Source organism: Chanodichthys erythropterus, chromosome 23 (genome assembly GCF_024489055.1).
Source record: "Chanodichthys erythropterus isolate Z2021 chromosome 23, ASM2448905v1, whole genome shotgun sequence".
In the NCBI taxonomy this organism is placed as follows: Eukaryota; Metazoa; Chordata; class Actinopteri; order Cypriniformes; family Xenocyprididae; genus Chanodichthys; species Chanodichthys erythropterus.
The window spans coordinates 23,497,696-23,522,722 of NC_090243.1; the positions used below are offsets into that span (position 1 = coordinate 23,497,696).

Here is a 25,027-nt window from a genome sequence, read left to right on the forward strand (position 1 = left end):
TCTCTGGTCGTCCAATCAGCAGCTCCGGAGAGTCTATCATTCTCGCTGCTGCTGTGAGGTGACAGGCTTTGAATGCTTTGGTTTCTGAGAACGTCAACGATGTCGCACCAGGCCGTAACTAATCGTGACAACAGTTCACAAGCTGAGCAGATAATTTACAAATGAAATTTTACCAACGACCAATTTTTAGGTCACGCTCGCCATGATGTGGTGCAGATGTTTTGTCAAATACGACTTCTATTATCGTATGGAATTCAAAAAGTGCTCTGCGGTTAACCAAAGTTGAGGGCCTTTGAGTTCTGAAGCTGCTGGAAAGACGGATTGTGATTTGGAGACGGCGACTTTGGTGTCTTTAAAAATGATCTCTCTCTCTCTCTCCGCAGCCATGTCAGCACATTTCCAGAGCCGGTGGACTCACACAAACAGCCCGAGCGCGATGGCTTTCATGTGTGCAGGACGAGGGGTGACGGCAGGGTCAAGGTTTATGTGAAATACTGGCCATATCAAGAGCAGATGGTCTGTCTGCTGGAGAATAAGGTCACCAACTTGAAAGTTATTGAGAAATTCTGAGACTGTGAACATTGCTTGTAATTGGTCCAAATGAGAGGGTTTTATGCTTTTAACTGACCAAAACCAGACATGGAATTTAAGAGAAGATGATGATGTATCAGTTCTGAGTGCACTCGATGTCAATCACATTCTCCTGAGTACAAGAGGTCATAAAGTCATTTTCTTACAGCAAACCCTTTGTCCATTTGGAAATGAGTAAAAACACATACTTACAATGGTGAAGTGAGTAATTCAATGAGATGCCATTATTATTTCTGCAGGCCCAATTCTGAAAATTCAAAAGGAAAAGACTAACTTCAAGACTCCTTAGGATACAAATCACTATTTTCCAGTTCTAAGAGGGCAGAAGACACAAAGACACACCCCAAAGACCATCTGGACTCATTAAATGGCTATCCAGCATTTAGCACATATGAATACGAAACAGTTGCAAAGAAAGATGACCAATAACTAGCTATTTGAAGTCAGCATGAGACGGAAGTTGTGTTGGTCTTTTCTTCTCTATTGTGTCGTATATCCGAGTGAAACGCTTCAGGAACAAGAACAAATGTAGGGCGGGGCTTGATTTTGTCTGTGGGGAATTGATTGGATGGTTGTGGTTTGCTATTGGTGGATCTCATGTGAGTGACAGGTTGCCCCGCCCTCATCATCAGAGAAGAGAAGAGATTCTGATTCAAGATTACCAGAACATGAATTGATTTCTTCATGACTTTAAGGTTAACATGACTTTGAACTTGAAGTTGTGTAATCTGTAGTGGAAGAGAACGACACAGACAATCTGAGTTAAACACCTTAATCCTCTTGAGTCTCTGAGCTTTTGTCTACTAGAAGGTGACATCACCGATTCAGAATGAAAGTAAATCAACAACACTTCCTCTACTGAACTTTATTGGTTTCATTTTTTGGTTACTGAAAGAGTTTTAAGTTGGTTCTTGTAAAGAGTGACCCTAAAATAATGGTTTGCACTCAAAACAAGTCTTCAGAGTAAAAAAGTTATTATTATTATTATATTTTATTTTCTATGCAGATTCACTCCAACAAAATCAACAATCAATCTAGAATGATTGAATTGCTTTATTTGAAAGTAACTAAATAATGCAGGAATTTATCAGATTCATTACATTTACATTTAGTCATTTAGCAGACGCTTTTATCCAAAGCGACTTACAAATGAGAGTAGTAGAATCAATTAAATCAACATGAGAACAACAGTATGTAAGTGCTGAGTGAAGTCACAGTTATGTCAGTAAAGTGCTCATAGCGAAATTTTTATTTTTTTTTTTTTTATAAATAAATACACAGATAGGAGAAGAATAGTCGTCAAGGTAAGTGCTACTACTACTGGGTCAAGTGCTGACGAAAAAGACATTAAAGGCAATCTATTATGCACTTTCTCAAAGTCTTGATGTAGTTTTTGTGCTCTACTAGATTGATTATTCTCCTCATATTCTCCATTGTTGCAGCTCCTCTCTTCCCAGTCTGTCAGTAACGCTCTGTTTAGTTCCTGTCTCTATGAAGCCCCTCCTCCTGAAAAGCACAATGTGCTCTGATTGGTCGGCTGGAGCAGTGTGTTGTGATTGGTGTTTGGGAAATGTCCCGCCCCTTACCATAACCGCCAGTTTCAACACACTACTAACTAACTCAACCAGGCCCCGCCCCTTTATTCTGCGCATTAATTATTTAAATGAGGAATATTGTGAAGAAACACTGATATAGAGAAGAACTGGAGCTCAAACAGCAACATTACACACTGAAGAAAAATGAACATGGAGAAAAAGCAGAATAGGTCCTTTTAATATCACAATAAATATCAAAAATTACAATGCCAGTCTTTGCATAGTGTTTGCATTTCCATAAAGTTGATCTCTGCACTCTGTCGCGTCCCCATTGGTCTCTGACACGAGTTTTGCAACTCATTAAAAATGCATGACTTTTGGTTGCTTTATTTCTTTAGATCACCGTCACCGGCAACATGACTGCAGGCTGCTCCTCATCATGAGTGATATTCAAAAAACAAAAACAAGTTAAGTTTGGGATGGGCTGCTGTGAAAGACATTATAGCTGCATTACTGACATCTCGGCAGTTTTGTTAAAGGAGGCAGCGAAAAAAGCTTCCAACTACGTTTCCCCCTGTGTACTTTCTGCCACGCTACACTTCACTTAATGAACGTGTTATATGAGGGCAGCGACACTTTATTTTCTGCCAAGGGAGCAAGTGTGCACTTTAGCTAAATACCAGGTTTTGCTCAGAGTTTCAGAGTTTCTCGGGGGAAAGTGCTGTTTTTCTGTGGGCTGCATTAAACAGGTCATTAGCAGCAGTCACTCCGACAGGAGCAAAAGCTCTTAAAGACAGGGAACAAAAACAACACAAGTCCCATCAGCACACGCACGTTCACAGAAGGGTGGAAAAGTCTCCCGGATCGAAAGCCGAGGCCTGTTTGTTCTGTGTCTGTGACATGGAGGAATAATGAACTCTGACATGTGACCTGGGAGATATTTCTTAAATGTTTCAGGAAAGAGCATTACCTCATCTGAAAGCCCTTACGTTGTGTTTTTAGACCCGACTACACCCTTTCAGCACCTCGCTTTTGTTAAACATTAGTAATTATGCAGAAAACAGATCTGGTTTGCTTGTGATGCCTTAAAGGGCTGGTTGATTCTGATTTTACTTTAACTTTAGTTAGTGTGTAATGTTGCTGTTTGATCACAAACATCTGCAAAGTTACGACACTCAAAGTTCAATGCAAAGGAGATATTTTCTTTTACATAAATCACTTTTACATAAATCACCCGAGCACACACAACAAAGGGGGCGGGCCCATGTCGGGCTGCAATTTATCCACTAACCATTCAGAAACGTCTAAAAGTTGTAACTTCTTCCTGAGTCTCTCCATCAGTGTCGACTCCGGTTTGAACAATGTAAGGCTGAACACTTTCCTCATTTTGTCTGCGTGAGATTCTCCAGCTTTGTTGTTGTTGAGCTGTTAAAGCTCCGCCCTCTTCTGGAAAGGGGGCGGGGAGCAGCAGCTCATTTGCATTTAAAGGGACACACACAAATAGGGGCAAATTTGACAAGCTATAATAAATGATCTGTGGGGGATTTTGAGCTGAAACTTCACATTCTGGAGACACCAGAGACTTTCATCTTGTGAAAGGGGCGTTATAGTTCCGCTTTAATGCAGAAATAAATTTTGTATGGACTGTGGTTCAAGAAACAAGACCCATTCACACAAATGATAACAGCACAGAGAAATTATATCGTTGGAATCACTTTCAGACCGATTTTTTTTTCCAGCATTGACAGCCAATCAGAATCCATCCTTGTTGCTAAGCGGTTGCCAGGATTCTATGTGAACCTCTGGGAGTTTTTTGTTATGTTTTGATTTAGGGTTATGATTTCTTAGGAAAGCAATAGCACAGGCTGCACAATCTGGCATATCATTCATGTCAAAGTTGAGTACTTCAGGGCTTTGTTCTAAAAAGTTGGCAAAGTATAGTTGGTATTTGGACTGTCGTGGGACAGGAAGTTTACACTGGCACTCAGATCATCACTGCCTCTTTCTGACACTCCAGCACTAAAAGGGCTTCAATAACAAACTTGGCTTTCACATGACATCGCCGCTACTGTTTCCATGGAGCACAGCAGATGTTGCCACTGGGCTTCTAGAGCCATACAACATGAATGGCACAGCAATGATGTCATGGTATCCCACTCGGCTGTTAGAGCCGGGATTCTCTGGGAAAGAGAACAGAAAAGACTGGGAAACACAAAGGGAGAAAAATATATAGATCACACGGCACAGATGTGTCAATCAAGCGGCAGAACTCACTCAAACCCCTGAGATTTATGAAAGAAGGGTGAGAGATTCTCAGCTGATGACACGCTGTTTAAGACCGCGGTGTCATCCATATTAACACTGCAAACACAGCCCTCCTAAACGAGCCACCTTAATTAAAAGATAACAAGCATCCACTGAGCTCAACACTAAAGCTGAACTGTGGAATCAAACAATCATTTTAAGCAAATTATACCCTTAAAAATCTTTAGATTTAGTGTCTTTAGAAAATCACAGTTTCACAGCTTTTATATGCAAAAGTGGCATGCATTTCATGTCTAAAATTACATCTTTTTGTAGTTTCACCAGCAAATTGTAAATGGCACATTGCCATTAACAAATCTGTGACTCGGCATTAAGAAACTTGGCACGTTAGATGCGAGAAGATAAAATGTCGCCCAAAAGCTTGAAAAATTACACTTCTCATTTTACATGGAACCCTTCCCATCAAATATCTGCAGCGCTGAATGTGTTCCCATACAGGCGTTTGTTGATCTAAAGCCTTGGCCGACGTCCACACACAATGGTAGAGGACTGGTTCTGATCCGTCACGACTGGGTGTTCCCGAAGCACAGTGGCAGAGGAATGCAGTGTGGCAGCCCTGCAATTATCCACATTTGAGCATCTAAACCACAGCACTGCTCCGGTTTCACCTCGTGCACCGAGACACATCCCACGCTTTACGCTTACAGCGGCATCTTGAAATAGTGATGCTGTGATTACTTCACAAACAAACAAACAAACCTCCACTAAACTAATGCTAAACTTTTTTTTTACTTTACCGGAATGGAACGAAACTTGGTAGAGGTTTAGGCATTTTCTATGTGGAAAAAGGAAAATCATGGAGATGACTCAAAAAGGTTAAATGGTCCTGAAAAAAAAAAGTCACGGTCAAAAATGAGCAAATTTGAAACGAATGGGAAGTGAGTTTCATCTAGTGGAAGCGTTTGGTACTGCGGCCAAACAAACTCTTACTGAAAGCTCAATTTTTGAGATATCAACCTCAAATCTGGAATGCATTTTCACAGTTTGAGGAAAAAATGTTTTGGAAAACACATATTTCATATAAAATTTATAAAAAATAAATAAATAGTATTCAGTGGTGCATTTTTCATAAACTTTTATAACTTTTTTTCACTTCAGCAAATAATCTGCCATGTCTCTAAGACACCAAACTTCAGTCTTCAAAGCATTCAAGATTTACCACAGTTCATTTCATTTTCAGGTCTATACTCAAAAAGGGGTAACAGGTAATAAATAGATCATAACGATTCCTTAAATATAATTTAGCACCAAAAATACCCTAAAAAGCATTTAAATGATGCATATATAGTTGAAATGATCAAACTGAAAGCACAAATATGATATTTCTCGCCAATACCAACAGCCTAAGCCATTCATTGATAAATGGCAGATATCAACTCTAAATTCTACATACTATTTTTTCCATCAATAAATAAAAAACCCTGAAGACTAAAATCAGTTGTTTGTAAAATTAATGTGCACTACGAATGCACAATATATCGGCCGATATATGTTCATTTTAATTTGGCCGATATATTAAAACCGATAATGGATTTTTCCTTCAGCTGAGACACTTCAGATGCGCACTGTCCGCCATGATGGTTTTGAATTGCTTGAAATATGATTGAAATCATTTCAAAAAGGAAAATACATTAAGTCCAACATGTGCAGTGCAAGTCTGTCATATAGGCTACATAATATTATAACGAGAACATTACAATTGTGTGTTAGGACCTTTTAATGGGAAAACTTGTTTTTGTAATCAGGCTCTCAAAAATTATATAAAAATTTGCAATTAGATATTTGGGCCAATATATCGGTTATCAGCTTTCAAATATAAAGAATTATCGATATAAGCCAAAATGTTCATATCGGTGCATATCGTGTGCACAATTTAATCTCCAATATGGACATCCAAAAACCCTCAAATAATGAAGATATTGGGCATCCCTACCTTATATCTCAATGTTGCGCATATACATGTGGTTACTCCTTCACTGAGTAATAGTTTGGGATCTGTGCTTTTACAAATCCTGATTCGCCCCACAATTAACCTAAGATCAAATCCATGGAATTAAGAATCAAACATGATCGGATGAGAGTTTTATGAATGATTTACAAGTCGAACATTTCTGGCACTCTCAAATCTCTCAGTACATCAATCAGTCTAAACCTCGTAATCCAGTCTGGAATCTACACAACTTCACTACAACTAATTCACCTAAATATCTGATGTGCTTCAAACACAAATTCATGTTTACATGATTCTAGATAAGCTCATCTAATTTCAGCTGTGCTTGGGTCATTAGTGCATGTATAATACAAAACTACTGTCCTAACGGTCAACGATAGTGACTCAAACCCTCATCACATCAGGTACAGCAGCTGTCCTTGTGCATTTGGGCCAGCTAGACTCTAAACGGCAATCCCGTCAGCATCCCTTCTGGCAGCCACCGAAATCACACACTGAACACTGTGAAATGGCTGTTCTCCACGAGCATAGCCATCAAAATAAGCAGCCAATCACATCCCTGAAATCCTAAGCTATTCCAGTTTAACTTTGGGAAACAGATGGAGAGATTGGTAAAACATGCTTGACGTGAACTAGGCACTGATTCATCTTTCTCTAGCTGTAGTGTGCTTTAATGGTGGTGGCAGACGTCCAGACCGTCGTGCGTCCAAACCTCTGTCCATTAATCCTGACGCGTTTTGAAAACAAACGGATCAGATGGTCTGCTGATGCACTCTAAAAATACTGGGTTAAAAACAACCCAAGTTGGGTTAAAAATGGACAAACCCAGCGATTGAGTTAAATTTTTGCTCAACCAGTTGGGTAGTTTTATTTAACTCAACTATTGATTAAAAATTACTGTATTGTTGCTTAAAATGAACCCAAAATATGTTGGAAATGAACATTTGTTAATAAGTTTAATAAATGTTCACCTTTTGATTAGTATTGTTGCCTCTAGTAATTATGTGTCTGATTTGTAATTTCCAACATATTTTGGGTTTATTTTAAGCCAGACAGAGTCATTTTTACGGCTGGGTAAAAAAAAAAAAAAATATATATATATATATACATATATACTCGATTTTAATTGATTCTTAAATCTCAGTAATCGATTAGTCTCGTCTGTTTTCAGTTGATGAATGAGCAGAATATGTAGCGCCTCCCATCCAATAAATCGCAATAATTTGTAACTTTTGATATGAAGCAAAGTCTCAGATTTCAAATGACGTCCATCTTGTTGTGAGATTCAGAAAATAAACACAGTTTTGGCGCTGTTTAATGTGGCGTGACGGATCGCTTTAGCGCCTCAGTTAAAGAGAAGCATGTGATCATCCTCTCCTCCGCTTTAATACCAGTTACAGCGAAATAAACATGAACATCTGAAGGTATGTTAAAATATACAGTACAACTTACTGAAATCCGTATCATGTCTCGTGTAATCGCTCAATCAGTGCTTCAACCTCAATAAAACAGCTTCAGTGTCACATGACGTCACATTTACCTCAGAAAAACACATTCAGTGACCATAAACTCATTAGTCAGCTAGAAAAGTGCTCTAGAAAGATAAATATAGCGATGCACCGTTACATATTCATTAATGTTCTTCAAAATTTAATGCATGTTTTAATAAATCAGCTATGACAGCCGTGATTTAAATGTTTATATTTCAAAAAAATTAATTGGAATAGACGATTAAGTAATTCTAAACCTTATTTATAATAAAAAGTGTAATTTAAGTGTTTGTATATAAATAAGTTAATTTAACCTTCAGTATTATTACAGTAGCACCAGCTGAGTCTCATGTGTAGTTTACAGCATTAGCTGAGATTTTTTTCCTCTAGAAAATTTGCCATGTACTGAAACTGAAATACTACATCCAAAATAATCGAAATCGAATCGAATCGTGAAAATTGTCTCAATACCCAGCCCTAGTAATTTTTAAACAATAGTTGGGTTAAATAAAACATTTAACCCAACTGCTGGGTTAAAACAACCCAATCACTGGGTTTGTCCATTTTCAACCCAACTTGGGTTGTTTTTAATCCAGGATTTTTTAGAGTGTATTACATGTTCAAGAGTTGCTCTTGTGAATAACACAACAGAAAAAGGAACAAACAATCTCTAGTTTTTCACACTTGAGCTTGAGTTCAAACTTCCAGCCATCATGAAAAATCTACAGTAACATATTTCTGGATTAACGCTCCACCTCAATGTGGAATTAAAGCTAGTTTTGCAAAGGCGCATGCTCAAACCTTTCCGTGCTTGCATTGCACAGTGAAATCAGAGCCGTGTTTTCATAGCGTTGAGCTCCTAGAGACTTGGCAAAGCAACATCCACCAACAACATTGTGCCCTGTGTGGCTTTTACAAACCACCGAGCCTGGCATCCGTGCCATCAGACCAGTTTCCCATCATCTGATCCAGCTTGATGCTGTGCATGCAGAAGTTTATAGGGTGTTTCATTAAATGTCTCTCACAGCAGATCATCTACAGCAAAGCATTGCCAAATCACACTTCAGAGCAGTGTAGATGCATTTTCACTCATGCAACAGTACACTGATGGCATTGCGTGCAATAGAAGCAACAAACTACACAGAGTGTATCTGTATTACCCTGACACTCGATACAGCGAGCAGAAACATTTGTCATGCATTTATTCATTAAAAGACCTGAAAACACAATTAATACTTTTAAATCTAAAAAACAAAACCTTTCAGTGCTAAAACTGAAATATGCTGTATTTAAAGGCACGTGCGTCAGACACTGAACTGACAAACACAGGTGAGCCTCGTCTCTTACCTGCCCAGCTCTCTGCCGGGGATGACGTCATAGCGGTCGGTGAACGGCTCGCTCCTGATGGCGGTTCGGATCTCGCGCAGCAGCCCGGAGCGGTTCTGACCGGATTCACACCGAACTCGGCTTCTGGACTCGGTCGTTCGTGGACATTCAGGAATCATAACGGCTGCTATAATCGTCAGTTTGTTCTGTTTGTGTACTTATACCTGTGTTTACCTGCAAGCCCAGTCCAACAGGTGACTCTACCTGACTTCTGTCGCTGAATGCTGACCTAACATGGACACGTGTGTGAGAGATCAGCTGCTGATAGTTTCATCTTCGAGCAGAACTTCAGCTCCAGCTCTCCTCAGCTCGACCCGACTCGACTGAAGCCAAGCTGCTGCTGCTTCTCGGACTTCAGTTGCCGGGGCAACGGGCGTGATTGACAGGGCTTTCCACCAATTACAATCGAGCACTTGCCGGTGGGCGGGAGGAGGCTGTCTTTGAATGACATTTGACCAATCAGAGATGACCAATTGATTAATTAATTAAATGATATTAAAAGACTGATGTTAGGCTTGTTTCCTTTTCTGTGATCTGAATTTACATGATTTATATATGGGTCAAAGACACACAAAAGTGTTTTCAAGCATCCAAACACACATCTTTAAATTGTTGTTGTTGTTTTTCAGTACATCAGAATGAGTCCTGTTTCATTTGTTTGGTTTTTCTGAGCAATTCAATATCTTACATTTTGACCTTGATTTTCACAAGTAAATCAGTGTAACAATCTTGTCGGATATTTACAACAAAAAATCTATTTTTGCCATGTTAAGCACTAATTAATTTGACCCCAAATGCTAATTAATTGTAATTTTACATGTTTAAACATTGCCACTATTCTAGGTTTTGCCCAATTGTCAGCAAGAATGTTTTATTCATTTAAAAATGCAATAAAATTTAGTATGCTCATTTATTCTTTTATATATTTTAATACGTACAATTTTTACATAAATTAGTATGTACGTAAGTGTTACACTGAATGAACATTATTTCACCCACATTTTGACTTTTTATTCTCCCAAAACTTTTTTGAAACCTTAAAAGTTTTACTTGAATTTAATGTGCTTTCTATGTATATAAAATCACTTTTGTAAATGTCTCTTGATGCAGACATCTCACGTACATGTTCACCTGTTAACAAGGACGTAAAAGGGACTTTTATTCTTAAATCTAATCATGCATCTTTTAAATTCTGGGGAGTGGATTAATTCAGACATTAAAACTCATTATGGAGTCATTACAATAAATGTGCATCTTATTGGATCAGTTTTATTATAAGATTTTGCTCTTATTGTGGGCTATTTAAAATATTTTATGCTCTTAAAACAGTGTTTGTTGATGAGATTCTTCCAAACACTGGAGCGAGGCCCTCTAGTGCTGGATCTGTGTAAGGAAGAGTCTGAACTTGAGTACTTGTGAGTGCTGGACTGAAGCAGCATAATCAATACAATCAGCCTACTACAAAGTGATCGTTTATTGACATTTATGTACAACAATTTGGGGCAAAAGCAAAGTCTGTTCATGTTGAACAAATTGACGTCAGGATATACAGTGATTAGTATACATAAATATTTATATTTACATATTTTATTTTCATTAACAATTGAAACAATTTTCATTGCAAGTAAAGGGTTTTCATATGCAATCTCATTGAACTCAAATACAAAAAGAATATAAAATACAAAACTGGCAACAAATAAAAATGATAAAAATACATCATTATAACATCATCAACTGAGCAGTGTACAACAGCAAACGGTCAGATAGTCATTTCACAATCTCTGTCAATACGTCAAACAAGTTATGCATTTAATACACAGATTCGGTTTAAGTGGACATCCTTCCAAAGGAAGTTCAGATCCATCAGGAACACATTTAATAGATCCTGGGGAACGGTTTCATAGTAATTTACACACTATCATAAGAGCCTGCATGCATTAAATGCTCCCGACATGATGGTTGTGATTATCAGAGAGGTCCAAAAAAAAAAATGCAAATAAAAGCACCACTTAAGATATTGCATACATATTAATAAAGAAAATCCGGTCATCTGGTTCTTGTTGCCTGTAGATATCATCAGTCATTTTATAAATATGACTCAAAGTCTGCTCATGTTTGTATAACTCATCAATAAATTATATTATACATCATTAAGAAGATTTTTGTTTCATTAAACCAGCCAGGGTCTCAATAAATGTGTAAACAAAATAAATTATGCCACGAATTTCAGAGAAATATAGTGGATGAATCCAGTGTCATGATTATATGAAGCTCATCCCTGATCCCTAAAAAAGGATCTGGTTTTAAGAAGAGTTATTTCTAATGTGTCCACGCAGACTCTGCGGACAGAACGTTCTGATTAGCTTAGCGTTCGTGTCACTAAATTAGTTACACAATTAAGTCGCTTACATCACTGTCGAGTGAGCCTCCATGTGTGCGTCCTGCTTAAAGCTTAAAGAGTTTGACCATTTCTACTCCAAAAACAGAATAATTTTTAATGACATCAAAGGAGGCATACTATATGCAGTTTAGGAATTCCTTTAAAGCAAATAATATGCTGTGGTTTGGAGTTCGAGCATGAAAGTGTTTGATCAGTGGCTGTGTTTGGAATAGCATACTACCATACTATTTATGCAGCATCTGTAACATGCACATCTGTATGCATACATACGATACCCCGATGATGTTTTACATTCACCACAATGCACGTTATATATCTAGAGCACACTGTGTGGAGTGTTGTATTCCACACAAAAAAAAATCATTTTCACACATTAAAATAACTATTTCTGATATGATAACACATGCTAAATTATTAAACATGCAGCGTGATGATGTGACAACAACATTGCATACATTACTGCACTTTAAAGTGTTTATGTTTTGCATATTGTGTAATTTTTCACACACTACAATAAAATACTGGCAGTATGTAGTACAGTATTTCATAAGCAATATCTTAGCATTCCATTTCAAACACAGCCAGGCACTGAAAATCCCAGCTCACCAATCAGAAAGCAGACGTACTGATGCCTAACCAATAGAATGATGGGGAGAATCGAGTCAGTCAGTTGAATACAATAGGCTGGAGCTGGTTTTCACCATTGCATATGTTACTTTTGACCCCAAACTCCCGCAAACACAGAGAAGTAGTACGTATGTTGGGTTTTAGAGCAGAAGCATGCTATTTCAAGTCATTTGAAACAAAATTCCCAGATATATTAGTTTAAAAATCTCTAAAAAGTGGATTGAGTTATTGAAAATGTATTTACAGTAATAAAAAAACATGCCTTCACTCCAGACCAAAGGTGCTGGTCTCCTCCACAGCAGTTAGAAGCTTCTCATACAGCATAGTGTACGACGGATAGGGAGGCAAATCCAGGCGGTTGAAGCACGTGTGAGCCCTGCAGGAGACAAAGATACAGGGGTCAAAGGTCAAGAGGGAGATTCCATTCTGGCCTCTGAGTAAACAGGCGACATAAACACTACATTTCTGTGAGCTGCCTTGCTGTAAAGTACAAACTTTCCCCTTCTCCGCAGCAGCAAAGCATGTGAAATTCTGTATCTGAGTGAGGCATCTGTATCCTTTCCATCACACTGCCCTTATTTAGCTTTGGCTGCTGACGCTGTGCACACACAATGACAAACGTTCTTACCCTGACAGAGAAATATGAGCCTGTACTTTAGTGCTGACGGCGCCAGGCTTTGATCCGCAGTCCCTTCTGTTTGCCAGACGAACCGGGAGAAATGAATTTCAAGGTGAAACGCTGGATGCAAATCAGGCCTGAGTGAGCTTTTGAGCTTTCAGGATGACACTTTGTCATCTCGGTTAGCTTTATTTACAAGTCTAAACAGTATGAAAAGGCTTAAAGGGGGTTTCCTTTGCTGCTGTGATTGAATTGCACATTGTGAACAGTGTGGAAGAACCATGGCAGGTAAACAAAACATTAAGCTTATAGAAGACCGCACAAAGAATCTGATGGTTTAAGCACTTTCTGTGTACTGCGCTCGGTGCTTTTCATTTCACGTCTCGCATTTGTTTCTCTTCACATGAGAAAGAAGTATGACTATCAAATATAAACTGAAATGCAAAGGATTCAAAAGCACTGCTTCATAAAGTGAGATATAATATTCTTTCCATGAAATGGAAAATTTTTTTTTTTTTTTTCACATATGCTAGTCATCTATATGGTAATGTAGTCTGACAAACTTTTAGCAAAATATGCACATTTAAAATCTTCTCGACGGACCAAAAAGATTTCAGTATGGAGATAGAGGTTAGGATCATGACTTTTTGGTTGTACTATATCACTGTGAGTGTATATTAGCTCTGTTTGCTGTTTGCTTGTGAGTTCTGACCCAGAAAACTGTGACACCTGACATCAGATTGCTTTCATCAAACACATTTTTCAATGTAATGAGGTCTTCAAATCAGTCCTTGATAAATCAAATACATTTTTCTACCTCAGCTAGGTAGATTTTCTCCAGAAGAATTAGCTACTACAAAGTCTGAAGCTGTGTTTAGCAGTCATTTGGGATTTGTGTGATGTTAACTCATGCAGTATACCTTGGCAGAGAGGTAATCTTTCCCCACTTTTCAATGCAGAAGCGCCGCAGGCCGTTGCTCCCACGCAGAACTGCGAAACCCTCGTAGGGGACACTGGAAGTGCCCGTCACGAACTGCAGCAGGCGCAACCTCTGTTCATTATTGAAGTTCTCCACCGCGGCCCAGAACCAGCGCATCACGATGTGCCCATCATGGTAACCTAGAAGTTTACAGTGAAGTTAAATGTGAAGTATGAAGTTTTGCAAAAAAGCAGAATTGCAAAAAATAAAGCATATTTTCAAAACACCAAGCAAACGCTCCTTTTGCGTGTCGCGCCTCCCCGAACATCACAGACACAGCTAGTAGCAGGTAATAGAGTAGGCTACTTTCAATAAAAGGTCCAACATATTAGGAATACTTTTAGCTGTGTTGCTATGTGTCATGAGTAACTGAGCGAACACAAGCATCTTGCTTATGATAAACCCATCCAACGTATCTGACACTATATGTCTTTTCCCATGTAATGCATCAGTCATGGTCCCTCACCGAGTAAACACCCTCTGGCTCCGCCTCCTACAATAGCTACACTCCAGACTTTCCAATCTCTCAGCCTGCTACAGTAGCCACGCCCCAATCTCTGTCTGCTACAGTAGCCACGCCCCAATCTCTGTCTGCTACAGTAGCCACGCCCCAATCTCTGTCTGCTACAGTAGCCACGCCCCAATCTCTGTCTGCTACAGTAGCCACGCCCCAATCTCTCAGTTTGTTACAGTAGCCACGCCCCAGTCTCTGTCTGTTATATTAGCCACGCCCCAATCTCTCAGTTTGTTACAGTAGCCACGCCCCAATATCTGTCTGTTATATTAGCCACGCCCCAATCTCTCAGTTTGTTACAGTAGTCACGCCCCAATCTGTCTGTTATATTAGCCACGCCCCAATCTCTCAGTTTGTTACAGTAGCCACACCCCAATCTCTGTCTGCTACAGTAGCCACGCCCCAATCTATGTCTGCTATATTAGCCACGCCCCAATCTCTCAGTTTGTTACAGTAGCCACGCCCCAATCTCTGTCTGTTATATTAGCCACGCCCCAATCTCTGTCTGTTATATTAGCCACGCCCCAATCTCTCAGTTTGTTACAGTAGCCACACCCCAATCTCTGTCTGCTACAGTAGCAACGCCCCAATCTATGTCTGCTATATTAGCCACGCCCCAATCTCTCAGTTTGTTACAGTAGCCACGCCCCAATCTCTCAGTTTGTTACAGTAGCCACGCCCCAATCTCTCAGTTTGTTACAGTAGCCACGCCCCAATCTCTGTCTGCTACAGTAGCCACGCCCCAATCTCTGTCTGCTATATTAGCCACGCCCCAATCTCTCAGTTTGTTACAGTAGCCACGCCCCAATCTCTCAGCGTGTTACAGTAGCCACGCCCCAATCTATGTCTGTTATATTAGCCACGCCCCAATCTCTCAGCTTGTTACAGTAGCCACGCCCCAACCTATGTCTGCTATATTAGCCACGCCCCAATCTCTCAGTTTGTTGCAGTAGCCACGCCCCAATCTATGTCTGTTATATTAGCCACGCCCCAATCTCTCAGTTTGTTACAGTAGCCACGCCCCAATCTATGTCTGTTATATTAGCCACGCCCCAATCTCTCAGTTTGTTGCAGTAGCCACGCCCCAATCTCTGTCTGTTATATTAGCCACGCCCCAATCTCTCAGTTTGTTACAGTAGCCACGCCCCAATCTATGTCTGCTATATTAGCCACGCCCCAAACTCTCAGCCTGCTATATTAGCCACGCCCCAATCTCTCAGTTTGTTACAGTAGCCACGCCCCAATCTCTGTCTGTTATATTAGCCACGCCCCAATCTCTGTCTGTTATATTAGCCACGCCCCAATCTCTCAGTTTGTTACAGTAGCCACACCCCAATCTCTGTCTGCTACAGTAGCCACGCCCCAATCTATGTCTGCTATATTAGCCACGCCCCAATCTCTCAGTTTGTTACAGTAGCCACGCCCCAATCTCTCAGTTTGTTACAGTAGCCACGCCCCAATCTCTCAGTTTGTTACAGTAGCCACGCCCCAATCTCTGTCTGCTACAGTAGCCACGCCCCAATCTCTGTCTGCTATATTAGCCACGCCCCAATCTCTCAGTTTGTTACAGTAGCCACGCCCCAATCTCTCAGCGTGTTACAGTAGCCACGCCCCAATCTATGTCTGTTATATTAGCCACGCCCCAATCTCTCAGCTTGTTACAGTAGCCACGCCCCAATCTATGTCTGCTATATTAGCCACGCCCCAATCTCTCAGCTTGTTACAGTAGCCACGCCCCAATCTATGTCTGCTATATTAGCCATGCCCTAATGTCTCAGCTTGTTACAGTAGCCACGCCCAAATATCTGTCTGCTACAGTAGCCACACCCCAATCTCTCAGCTTGTTACAGTAGCCACGCCCCAATCTATGTCTGCTACAGTAGCCACGCCCAAATATCTGTCTGCTACAGTGGCCACGCCCCAATCTCAGCCTGCTACAGTAGTCACGCCCGTCTCAGCTTGTTACAGTAGCCACGCCCCAATCTCTGTCTGCTACAGTAGCCACGCCCCAAACTCTCAGCTTGTTACAGTAGCCACGCCCCAATCTATGTCTGCTATATTAGCCATGCCCTAATGTCTCAGCCTGCTACAGTAGCCACGCCCAAATATCTGTCTGCTACAGTAGCCACGCCCCAATCTCTCAGCTTGTTACAGTAGCCACGCCCCAATCTATGTCTGCTATATTAGCCATGCCCTAATGTCTCAGCCTGCTACAGTAGCCACGCCCAAATATCTGTCTGCTACAGTAGCCACGCCCCAATCTCTCAGCTTGTTACAGTAGCCACGCCCCAATCTATGTCTGCTATATTAGCCATGCCCTAATGTCTCAGCCTGCTACAGTAGCCACGCCCAAATATCTGTCTGCTACAGTAGCCACGCCCCAATCTCTGTCTGCTACAGTAGCCACACCCCAATCTCTCAGCTTGTTACAGTAGCCACGCCCCAATCTATGTCTGCTATATTAGCCATGCCCTAATGTCTCAGCCTGCTACAGTAGCCACGCCCAAATATCTGTCTGCTACAGTAGCCACGCCCCAATCTCTCAGCTTGTTACAGTAGCCACGCCCCAATCTATGTCTGCTATATTAGCCATGCCCTAATGTCTCAGCCTGCTACAGTAGCCACGCCCAAATATCTGTCTGCTACAGTAGCCACGCCCCAATCTCTCAGCTTGTTACAGTAGCCACGCCCCAATCTATGTCTGCTATATTAGCCATGCCCTAATGTCTCAGCCTGCTACAGTAGCCACGCCCAAATATCTGTCTGCTACAGTAGCCACGCCCCAATCTCTGTCTGCTACAGTAGCCACGGCCCAAACTCTCAGCCTGCTATAATAGCCACGCCCCAATCTCTCAGCCTGCTACAATAGCCACGCCCCAAACTCTCAGCCTGCTACAATAGCCACGCCCCAATCTCTCAGCTTGTTACAGTAGCCACGCCCCAATCTATGTCTGCTATATTAGCCATGCCCCAATCTCTCAGCCTGCTACAATAGCCACGCCCCAATCTATGTCTGCTATATTAGCCATGCCCTAATGTCTCAGCTTGCTACAGTAGCCACGCCCAAATATCTGTCTGCTACAGTAGCCACGCCCCAAACTCTCAGCTTGTTACAGTAGCCACGCCCCAATCTATGTCTGCTATATTAGCCATGCCCTAATGTCTCAGCCTGCTACAGTAGCCACGCCCAAATATCTGTCTGCTACAGTAGCCATGCCCCAATCTCTCAGCTTGTTACAGTAGCCACGCCCCAATCTATGTCTGCTATATTAGCCATGCCCTAATGTCTCAGCCTGCTACAGTAGCCACGCCCAAATATCTGTCTGCTACAGTAGCCACGCCCCAATCTCTCAGCTTGTTACAGTAGCCACGCCCCAATCTATGTCTGCTATATTAGCCACGCCCCAATCTCTCAGCTTGTTACAGTAGCCACGCCCCAATCTATCTCTGCTATATTAGCCATGCCCTAATGTCTCAGCTTGTTACAGTAGCCACGCCCAAATATCTGTCTGCTACAGTAGCCACACCCCAATCTCTCAGCTTGTTACAGTAGCCACGCCCCAATCTATGTCTGCTATATTAGCCATGCCCTAATGTCTCAGCTTGTTACAGTAGCCACGCCCCAATCTATCTCTGCTATATTAGCCATGCCCTAATGTCTCAGCCTGCTACAGTAGCCACGCCCCAATCTCTCAGCTTGTTACAGTAGCCACGCCCCAATCTATGTCTGCTATATTAGCCACGCCCCAATCTCTCAGCTCGTTACAGTAGCCACACCCCAATCTCTCAGCCTGCTACAGTTGCCACACCCCAATCTCTCAACCTGTTACAGTAGCCACACCCCAATCTCTCAACCTGTTACAGTAGCCACACCCCAATCTCTCAACCTGTTACAGTAGCCACACCCCAATCTCTCAGCCTGCTACAGTAGCCACACCCCAATCTCTCAGCCTGCTACAGTAGCCACGCCCCAATCTCTCAGCCTGCTACAGTAGCCACACCCCAATCTCTCAGCCTGCTACAGTAGCCACGCCCCAATCTCTCAGCCTGCTACAGTAGCCACACCCCAATCTCTCAGCTTGTTACAGTAGCCACGCCCCAATCTATGTCTGCTATATTAGCCACGCCCCAATCTCTCAGTTTGTTACAGTAGCCACGCCCCAATCTATGTCTGCTATATTAGCCACGCCCCAATCTCTCAGTTTGTTACAGTAGCCACACCCCAATCTCTCAGCTTGTTACAGTAGCCACGCCCAAATCTATGTCTGCTATATTAGCCATGCCCTAATGTCTCAGCTTGTTACAGTAGCCACGCCCCAATCTATCTCTGCTATATTAGCCATGCCCTAATGTCTCAGCCTGCTACAGTAGCCACGCCCAAATATCTGTCTGCTACAGTAGCCACGCCCCAATCTCAGCCTGCTACAGTAGCCACGCCCCAATCTCTCAGCTTGTTACAGTAGCCACGCCCCAATCTCAGCCTGCTACAGTAGCCACGCCCCAAACTCTCAGCTTGTTACAGTAGCCACGCCCCAATCTATGTCTGCTATATTAGCCATGCCCTAATGTCTCAGCTTGTTACAGTAGCCACGCCCAATATTTGTCTGCTACAGTAGCCACACCCCAATCTCTCAACCTGATACAGTAGCCACACCCCAATCTCTCAGCCTGCTACAGTAGCCACACCCCAAACCCTCAGCCTGCTACAGTAGCCACACCCCAATCTCTCAACCTGCTACAGTAGCCACACCCCAATCTCTCAGCCTGCTACAGTAGCCACACCCCAATCTCTCAACCTGTTACAGTAGCCACACCCCAATCTCTCAACCTGTTACAGTAGCCACACCCCAATCTCTCAACCTGATACAGTAGCCACACCCCAATCTCTCAGCCTGCTACAGTAGCCACACCCCAAACCCTCAGCCTGCTACAGTAGCCACACCCCAATCTCTCAACCTGCTACAGTAGCCACACCCCAATCTCTCAGCCTGCTACAGTAGCCACACCCCAAACCCTCAGCCTGCTACAGTAGCCACACCCCAATCTCTCAACCTGCTACAGTAGCCACACCCCAATCTCTCAGCCTGCTACAGTAGCCACACCCCAATCTCTCAGCCTGCTACAGTAGCCACACCCCAAACCCTCAGCCTGCTACAGTAGCCACACCCCAATCTCTCAACCTGCTACAGTAGCCACACCCCAATCTCTCAACCTGCTACAGTAGCCACGCCCCAATCTCTCAGCTTGTTACAGTAGCCACGCCCCAATCTATCTCTGCTATATTAGCCATGCCCTAATGTCTCAGCTTGTTACAGTAGCCACGCCCAAATATCTGTCTGCTACAGTAGCCACACCCCAATCTCTCAGCTTGTTACAGTAGCCACGCCCCAATCTATGTCTGCTATATTAGCCATGCCCTAATGTCTCAGCTTGTTACAGTAGCCACGCCCCAATCTATCTCTGCTATATTAGCCATGCCCTAATGTCTCAGCCTGCTACAGTAGCCACGCCCCAATCTCTCAGCTTGTTACAGTAGCCACGCCCCAATCTATGTCTGCTATATTAGCCACGCCCCAATCTCTCAGCTCGTTACAGTAGCCACACCCCAATCTCTCAGCCTGCTACAGTTGCCACACCCCAATCTCTCAACCTGTTACAGTAGCCACACCCCAATCTCTCAACCTGTTACAGTAGCCACACCCCAATCTCTCAACCTGTTACAGTAGCCACACCCCAATCTCTCAGCCTGCTACAGTAGCCACACCCCAATCTCTCAGCCTGCTACAGTAGCCACGCCCCAATCTCTCAGCCTGCTACAGTAGCCACACCCCAATCTCTCAGCCTGCTACAGTAGCCACGCCCCAATCTCTCAGCCTGCTACAGTAGCCACACCCCAATCTCTCAGCTTGTTACAGTAGCCACGCCCCAATCTATGTCTGCTATATTAGCCACGCCCCAATCTCTCAGTTTGTTACAGTAGCCACGCCCCAATCTATGTCTGCTATATTAGCCACGCCCCAATCTCTCAGTTTGTTACAGTAGCCACACCCCAATCTCTCAGCTTGTTACAGTAGCCACGCCCCAATCTATGTCTGCTATATTAGCCATGCCCTAATGTCTCAGCTTGTTACAGTAGCCACGCCCCAATCTATCTCTGCTATATTAGCCATGCCCTAATGTCTCAGCCTGCTACAGTAGCCACGCCCAAATATCTGTCTGCTACAGTAGCCACGCCCCAATCTCAGCCTGCTACAGTAGCCACGCCCCAATCTCTCAGCTTGTTACAGTAGCCACGCCCCAATCTCAGCCTGCTACAGTAGCCACGCCCCAAACTCTCAGCTTGTTACAGTAGCCACGCCCCAATCTATGTCTGCTATATTAGCCATGCCCTAATGTCTCAGCTTGTTACAGTAGCCACGCCCAATATTTGTCTGCTACAGTAGCCACACCCCAATCTCTCAACCTGATACAGTAGCCACACCCCAATCTCTCAGCCTGCTACAGTAGCCACACCCCAAACCCTCAGCCTGCTACAGTAGCCACACCCCAATCTCTCAACCTGCTACAGTAGCCACACCCCAATCTCTCAGCCTGCTACAGTAGCCACACCCCAATCTCTCAACCTGTTACAGTAGCCACACCCCAATCTCTCAACCTGTTACAGTAGCCACACCCCAATCTCTCAACCTGATACAGTAGCCACACCCCAATCTCTCAGCCTGCTACAGTAGCCACACCCCAAACCCTCAGCCTGCTACAGTAGCCACACCCCAATCTCTCAACCTGCTACAGTAGCCACACCCCAATCTCTCAGCCTGCTACAGTAGCCACACCCCAATCTCTCAACCTGTTACAGTAGCCACACCCCAATCTCTCAACCTGTTACAGTAGCCACACCCCAATCTCTCAACCTGTTACAGTAGCCACACCCCAATCTCTCAACCTGTTACAGTAGCCACACCCCAATCTCTCAACCTGTTACAGTAGCCACACCCCAATCTCTCAGCCTGCTACAGTAGCCACACCCCAATCTCTCAGCCTGCTACAGTAGCCACGCCCCAATCTCTCAGCCTGCTACAGTAGCCACACCCCAATCTCTCAGCCTGCTACAGTAGCCACGCCCCAATCTCTCAGCCTGCTACAGTAGCCACACCCCAATCTCTCAGCCTGCTACAGTAGCCACGCCCCAATCTCTCAGCCTGCTACAGTAGCCACGCCCCAATCTCTCAGCCTGCTACAGTAGCCACACCCCAATCTCTCAGCCTGCTACAGTAGCCACGCCCCAAACTCTCAGCCTGCTACAGTAGCCACGCCCCAATTTCTCAGCCTGCTACAGTAGCCACACCCCAATCTCTCAGCCTGCTACAGTAGCCACGCCCCAAACCCTCAGCCCGCTACAGTAGCCACGCCCCAAACTCTCAGCCTGTTACAGAAGCCACGCCCCAATCTCTCAAACTGCTACAGTAACCACACCCCAATCTTTCAACGTGTTACAGTAGCCACGCCCCAAACTCTCAGGCTGCAACAGTAGCCACACCCCAAACTCTCAGCCTGTTACAGTAGCCACGCCCCAATCTCTCAAACTGCTACAGTAACCACACCCCAAACCCTCAGCCCGCTACAGTAGCCACACCCCAATCTCTCAAACTGCTACAGTAACCACACCCCAAACCCTCAGCCCGCTACAGTAGCCACGCCCCAATCTCTCAAACTGCTACAGTAGCCACACCCCAATCTCTCAACCTGCTACAGTAGCCACACCCCAAACCCTCAGCCCGCTACAGTAGCCACACCCCAATCTCTCAACCTGCTACAGTAGCCACACCCCAAACCCTCAGCCCGCTACAGTAGCCACGCCCCAAACTCTCAGCCTGTTACAGAAGCCACGCCCCAATCTCTCAAACTGCTACAGTAGCCACACCCCAATCTCTCAAACTGCTACAGTAACCACACCCCAAACCCTCAGCCCGCTACAGTAGCCACGCCCCAATCTCTCAAACTGCTACAGTAGCCACACCCCAATCTCTCAAACTGCTACAGTAGCCACACCCCAAACCCTCAGCCCGCTACAGTAGCCACACCCCAAACCCTCAGCCCGCTACAGTAGCCACACCCCAATCTCTCAACCTGCTACAGTAGCCACACCCCAAACCCTCAGCCCGCTACAGTAGCCACACCCCAAACTCTCAGCCTGTTACAGAAGCCACGCCCCAAACTCTCAAACTGCTACAGTAGCCACGCCCCAATCTCTCAAACTGCTACAGTAGCCACACCCCAAACCCTCAGCCCGCTACAGTAGCCACACCCCAATCTCTCAACCTGCTACAGTAGCCACGCCCCAAACCCTCAGCCCGCTACAGTAGCCACACCCCAAACTCTCAGCCTGTTACAGAAGCCACGCCCCAAACTCTCAAACTGCTACAGTAGCCACGCCCCAATCTCTCAAACTGCTACAGTAGCCACACCCCAAACCCTCAGCCCGCTACAGTAGCCACACCCCAATCTCTCAACCTGCTACAGTAGCCACGCCCCAAACCCTCAGCCCGCTACAGTAGCCACACCCCAAACTCTCAGGCTGCAACAGTAGCCACACCCCAGATAAAGATATTGACGGATCCGAGCGTCCGCTCTCAGTGTCTAGGGGGCTCAATGTTTACACTTTTGGGGGAGATAAACTTATGAATGGCATACTTATAGTAGTCAATAAACAATAAAGTAGGTTAAGAGAATATATTTTAACATAAATAATCTTATATACTTCACATTTACCACATTTACCTTCACATAACACCAATATGTGGATGTCCAGTGCACTATCTAGTAGCGAGCTGTCTACTATAGGGGGTGATTTCAGACACAGCCCTAGTGATCCTGAATACCTTGATTAGCTGGTACAGGTTTGTTTAATTAGGGCTGGAGTTAGCAATAGAGTAATACTAGTATGTCGCTAAACTAACAATGGCACTCTAAAAAGCATTATTATAAATACCAAAGTAGTTGGGTAAAGTAGTCCTTTTGTGATCCTTCTCAAAATCAGATGAATGTAATCATTCATAGTGTTTCATAGTCTTGGACAATTTTTCTTCACTGAGCTTGTCATAATGCATTCTGGGAGCACCTTCTCCACAAAGAAACTAACTCAGAATTTGGTTGAGAAAATCTCATTTAAATTAGGTAAAGTATGAGAAGAGAATGTGTCCCACTAAAGAGGCCCTTCAGGGGTCTCCATCTGAGTGTGCATAGGCTGTGCAGGAAAAGTCAACAGAAGTCTCCAGAGTTTCAAGTGAGGTCATCTCGACACTGTGAAACCACAACACCGCAGGGTTATATGAAATTCTACAGGGTTCACCCGTTACGCTTTCAATGTCAACAGCTCCGTTCTAAGTAATGAACTGCAATCTAAACAGATGGGATACTTGTTTTGGCATTTGCGGTGGGATAAAATACTATTGACCCTGCATAGTAATTCACAGCAGAGGACCTGAAAGAAAACTGAAACCACTTCAAATGGAACAAATGGTAAGCCTGAGCAATCAAGCGTCTAATCACAAATGAACACCATGTGAACATTTTTCTCCAGTAATTAATGATTTACTGGTTGTTTTGAACATTTCTGTCGTTAAATTTACTTACTGTTGACAGAGTAGCTGCCACGTCATTTTATGATATTTTAAAGGCACAGTAGGCATCTGCTCACCTCCTCTATATTCTGTGTTGGACCTCCAGTCGTTCAAATCGATCTCGGCCGTCCCTGCAATGACCAGCTCCAGCTCACGGGCATCGAACACTGAAACCAGACGGGAGTCTACAACCTGCGTAGTTACAAGGAAAAGGAACATCTGACATTCAAATCCTCTGAATCTGATGAGTAAATAATCGTTCCACTAAACCGTTTTGTGTAGATTGGCTACTATTCAAGCTTACGTACCTCATAGAAACCTCTTACAAGGGCTTCAGTCTGCTGCATAACCCCCCTCTCCACCCTCCATCTAGCCATACGCTCAATGTATTCCTTCTTGTTCTTCTCTGTCACTTGGATGTTGGAGCCCCCCGACTTCAGTTCCCTCTCTGTCACCTGTGAAACAACGTAAAAGAGTTTTAAAGCGGACCTATAACGCTCCTTTCACAAGATGTAATATCAGTCTCTGGTGTCTCCAGAATGTGAAGTTTCAGCTCAAAATCCCCCACAGATCATTTATTAGAGCTTGTCAAATTTGCCCCTATTTGGGTTTGAGCAAAAACACGCCGTTTTTGTGTGTGTCCCTTTAAATGCAAATGAGCTCCGCTTTCCAGAAGAGGGCGGAGCTTTAACAGCTCAACAACAACAAAGCTGGAGAATCTCACGCAGCCAAAATGAGGAAAGTGTTCAGCCTTACATTGTTCAAACCGGACTGGATTCGCTGGTTCATATGTGTTTAATTTGGGTTAGAGCTAAACTCTGGAGGAGAGTGGCCCTCTAAGAGCAAGAATGGACACAAGTTAATCTACCAAAGAGTGTTTCTAGTCCTGAGAAACACTGGTATAAACAATGTAGTTTGGTTTGTTTGGTGACCCCGACGTGCCATCTTTAGTTCAATGTGGAAAACTGGCAACGAGGTTTGGTTTGCTA

General features: G+C 43.5%; 2 protein-coding genes across 3 annotated transcripts in view; both read right to left on the reverse strand.

Moving 5' to 3' along the window:
* Positions 1-9,576, reverse strand: part of stk17a (serine/threonine kinase 17a) — a 33,250-nt gene extending 23,674 nt beyond the window's left edge. For both annotated transcript variants that reach the window (XM_067378228.1, XM_067378227.1), the window contains exon 1: positions 9,240-9,576. In XM_067378228.1, the coding sequence (XP_067234329.1) occupies positions 9,240-9,397 (158 nt within the window). In that variant the 5' untranslated portion in view covers positions 9,398-9,576. The remainder of the gene's footprint in view (positions 1-9,239) is intronic.
* Positions 9,577-12,570: 2,994 nt separating this feature from the next.
* The window catches only part of LOC137013807 (E3 ubiquitin-protein ligase HECW1), a 59,419-nt gene continuing 46,962 nt past the window's right edge, over positions 12,571-25,027 (reverse strand). Inside the window, exons 25-28 of the mRNA XM_067377759.1 lie at positions 24,347-24,493; positions 24,116-24,230; positions 13,846-14,044; positions 12,571-12,682 (exon numbers count right to left, since the gene is read on the reverse strand). Of these exons, the coding sequence (XP_067233860.1) occupies positions 12,571-12,682; positions 13,846-14,044; positions 24,116-24,230; positions 24,347-24,493 (573 nt within the window). The remainder of the gene's footprint in view (positions 12,683-13,845; positions 14,045-24,115; positions 24,231-24,346; positions 24,494-25,027) is intronic.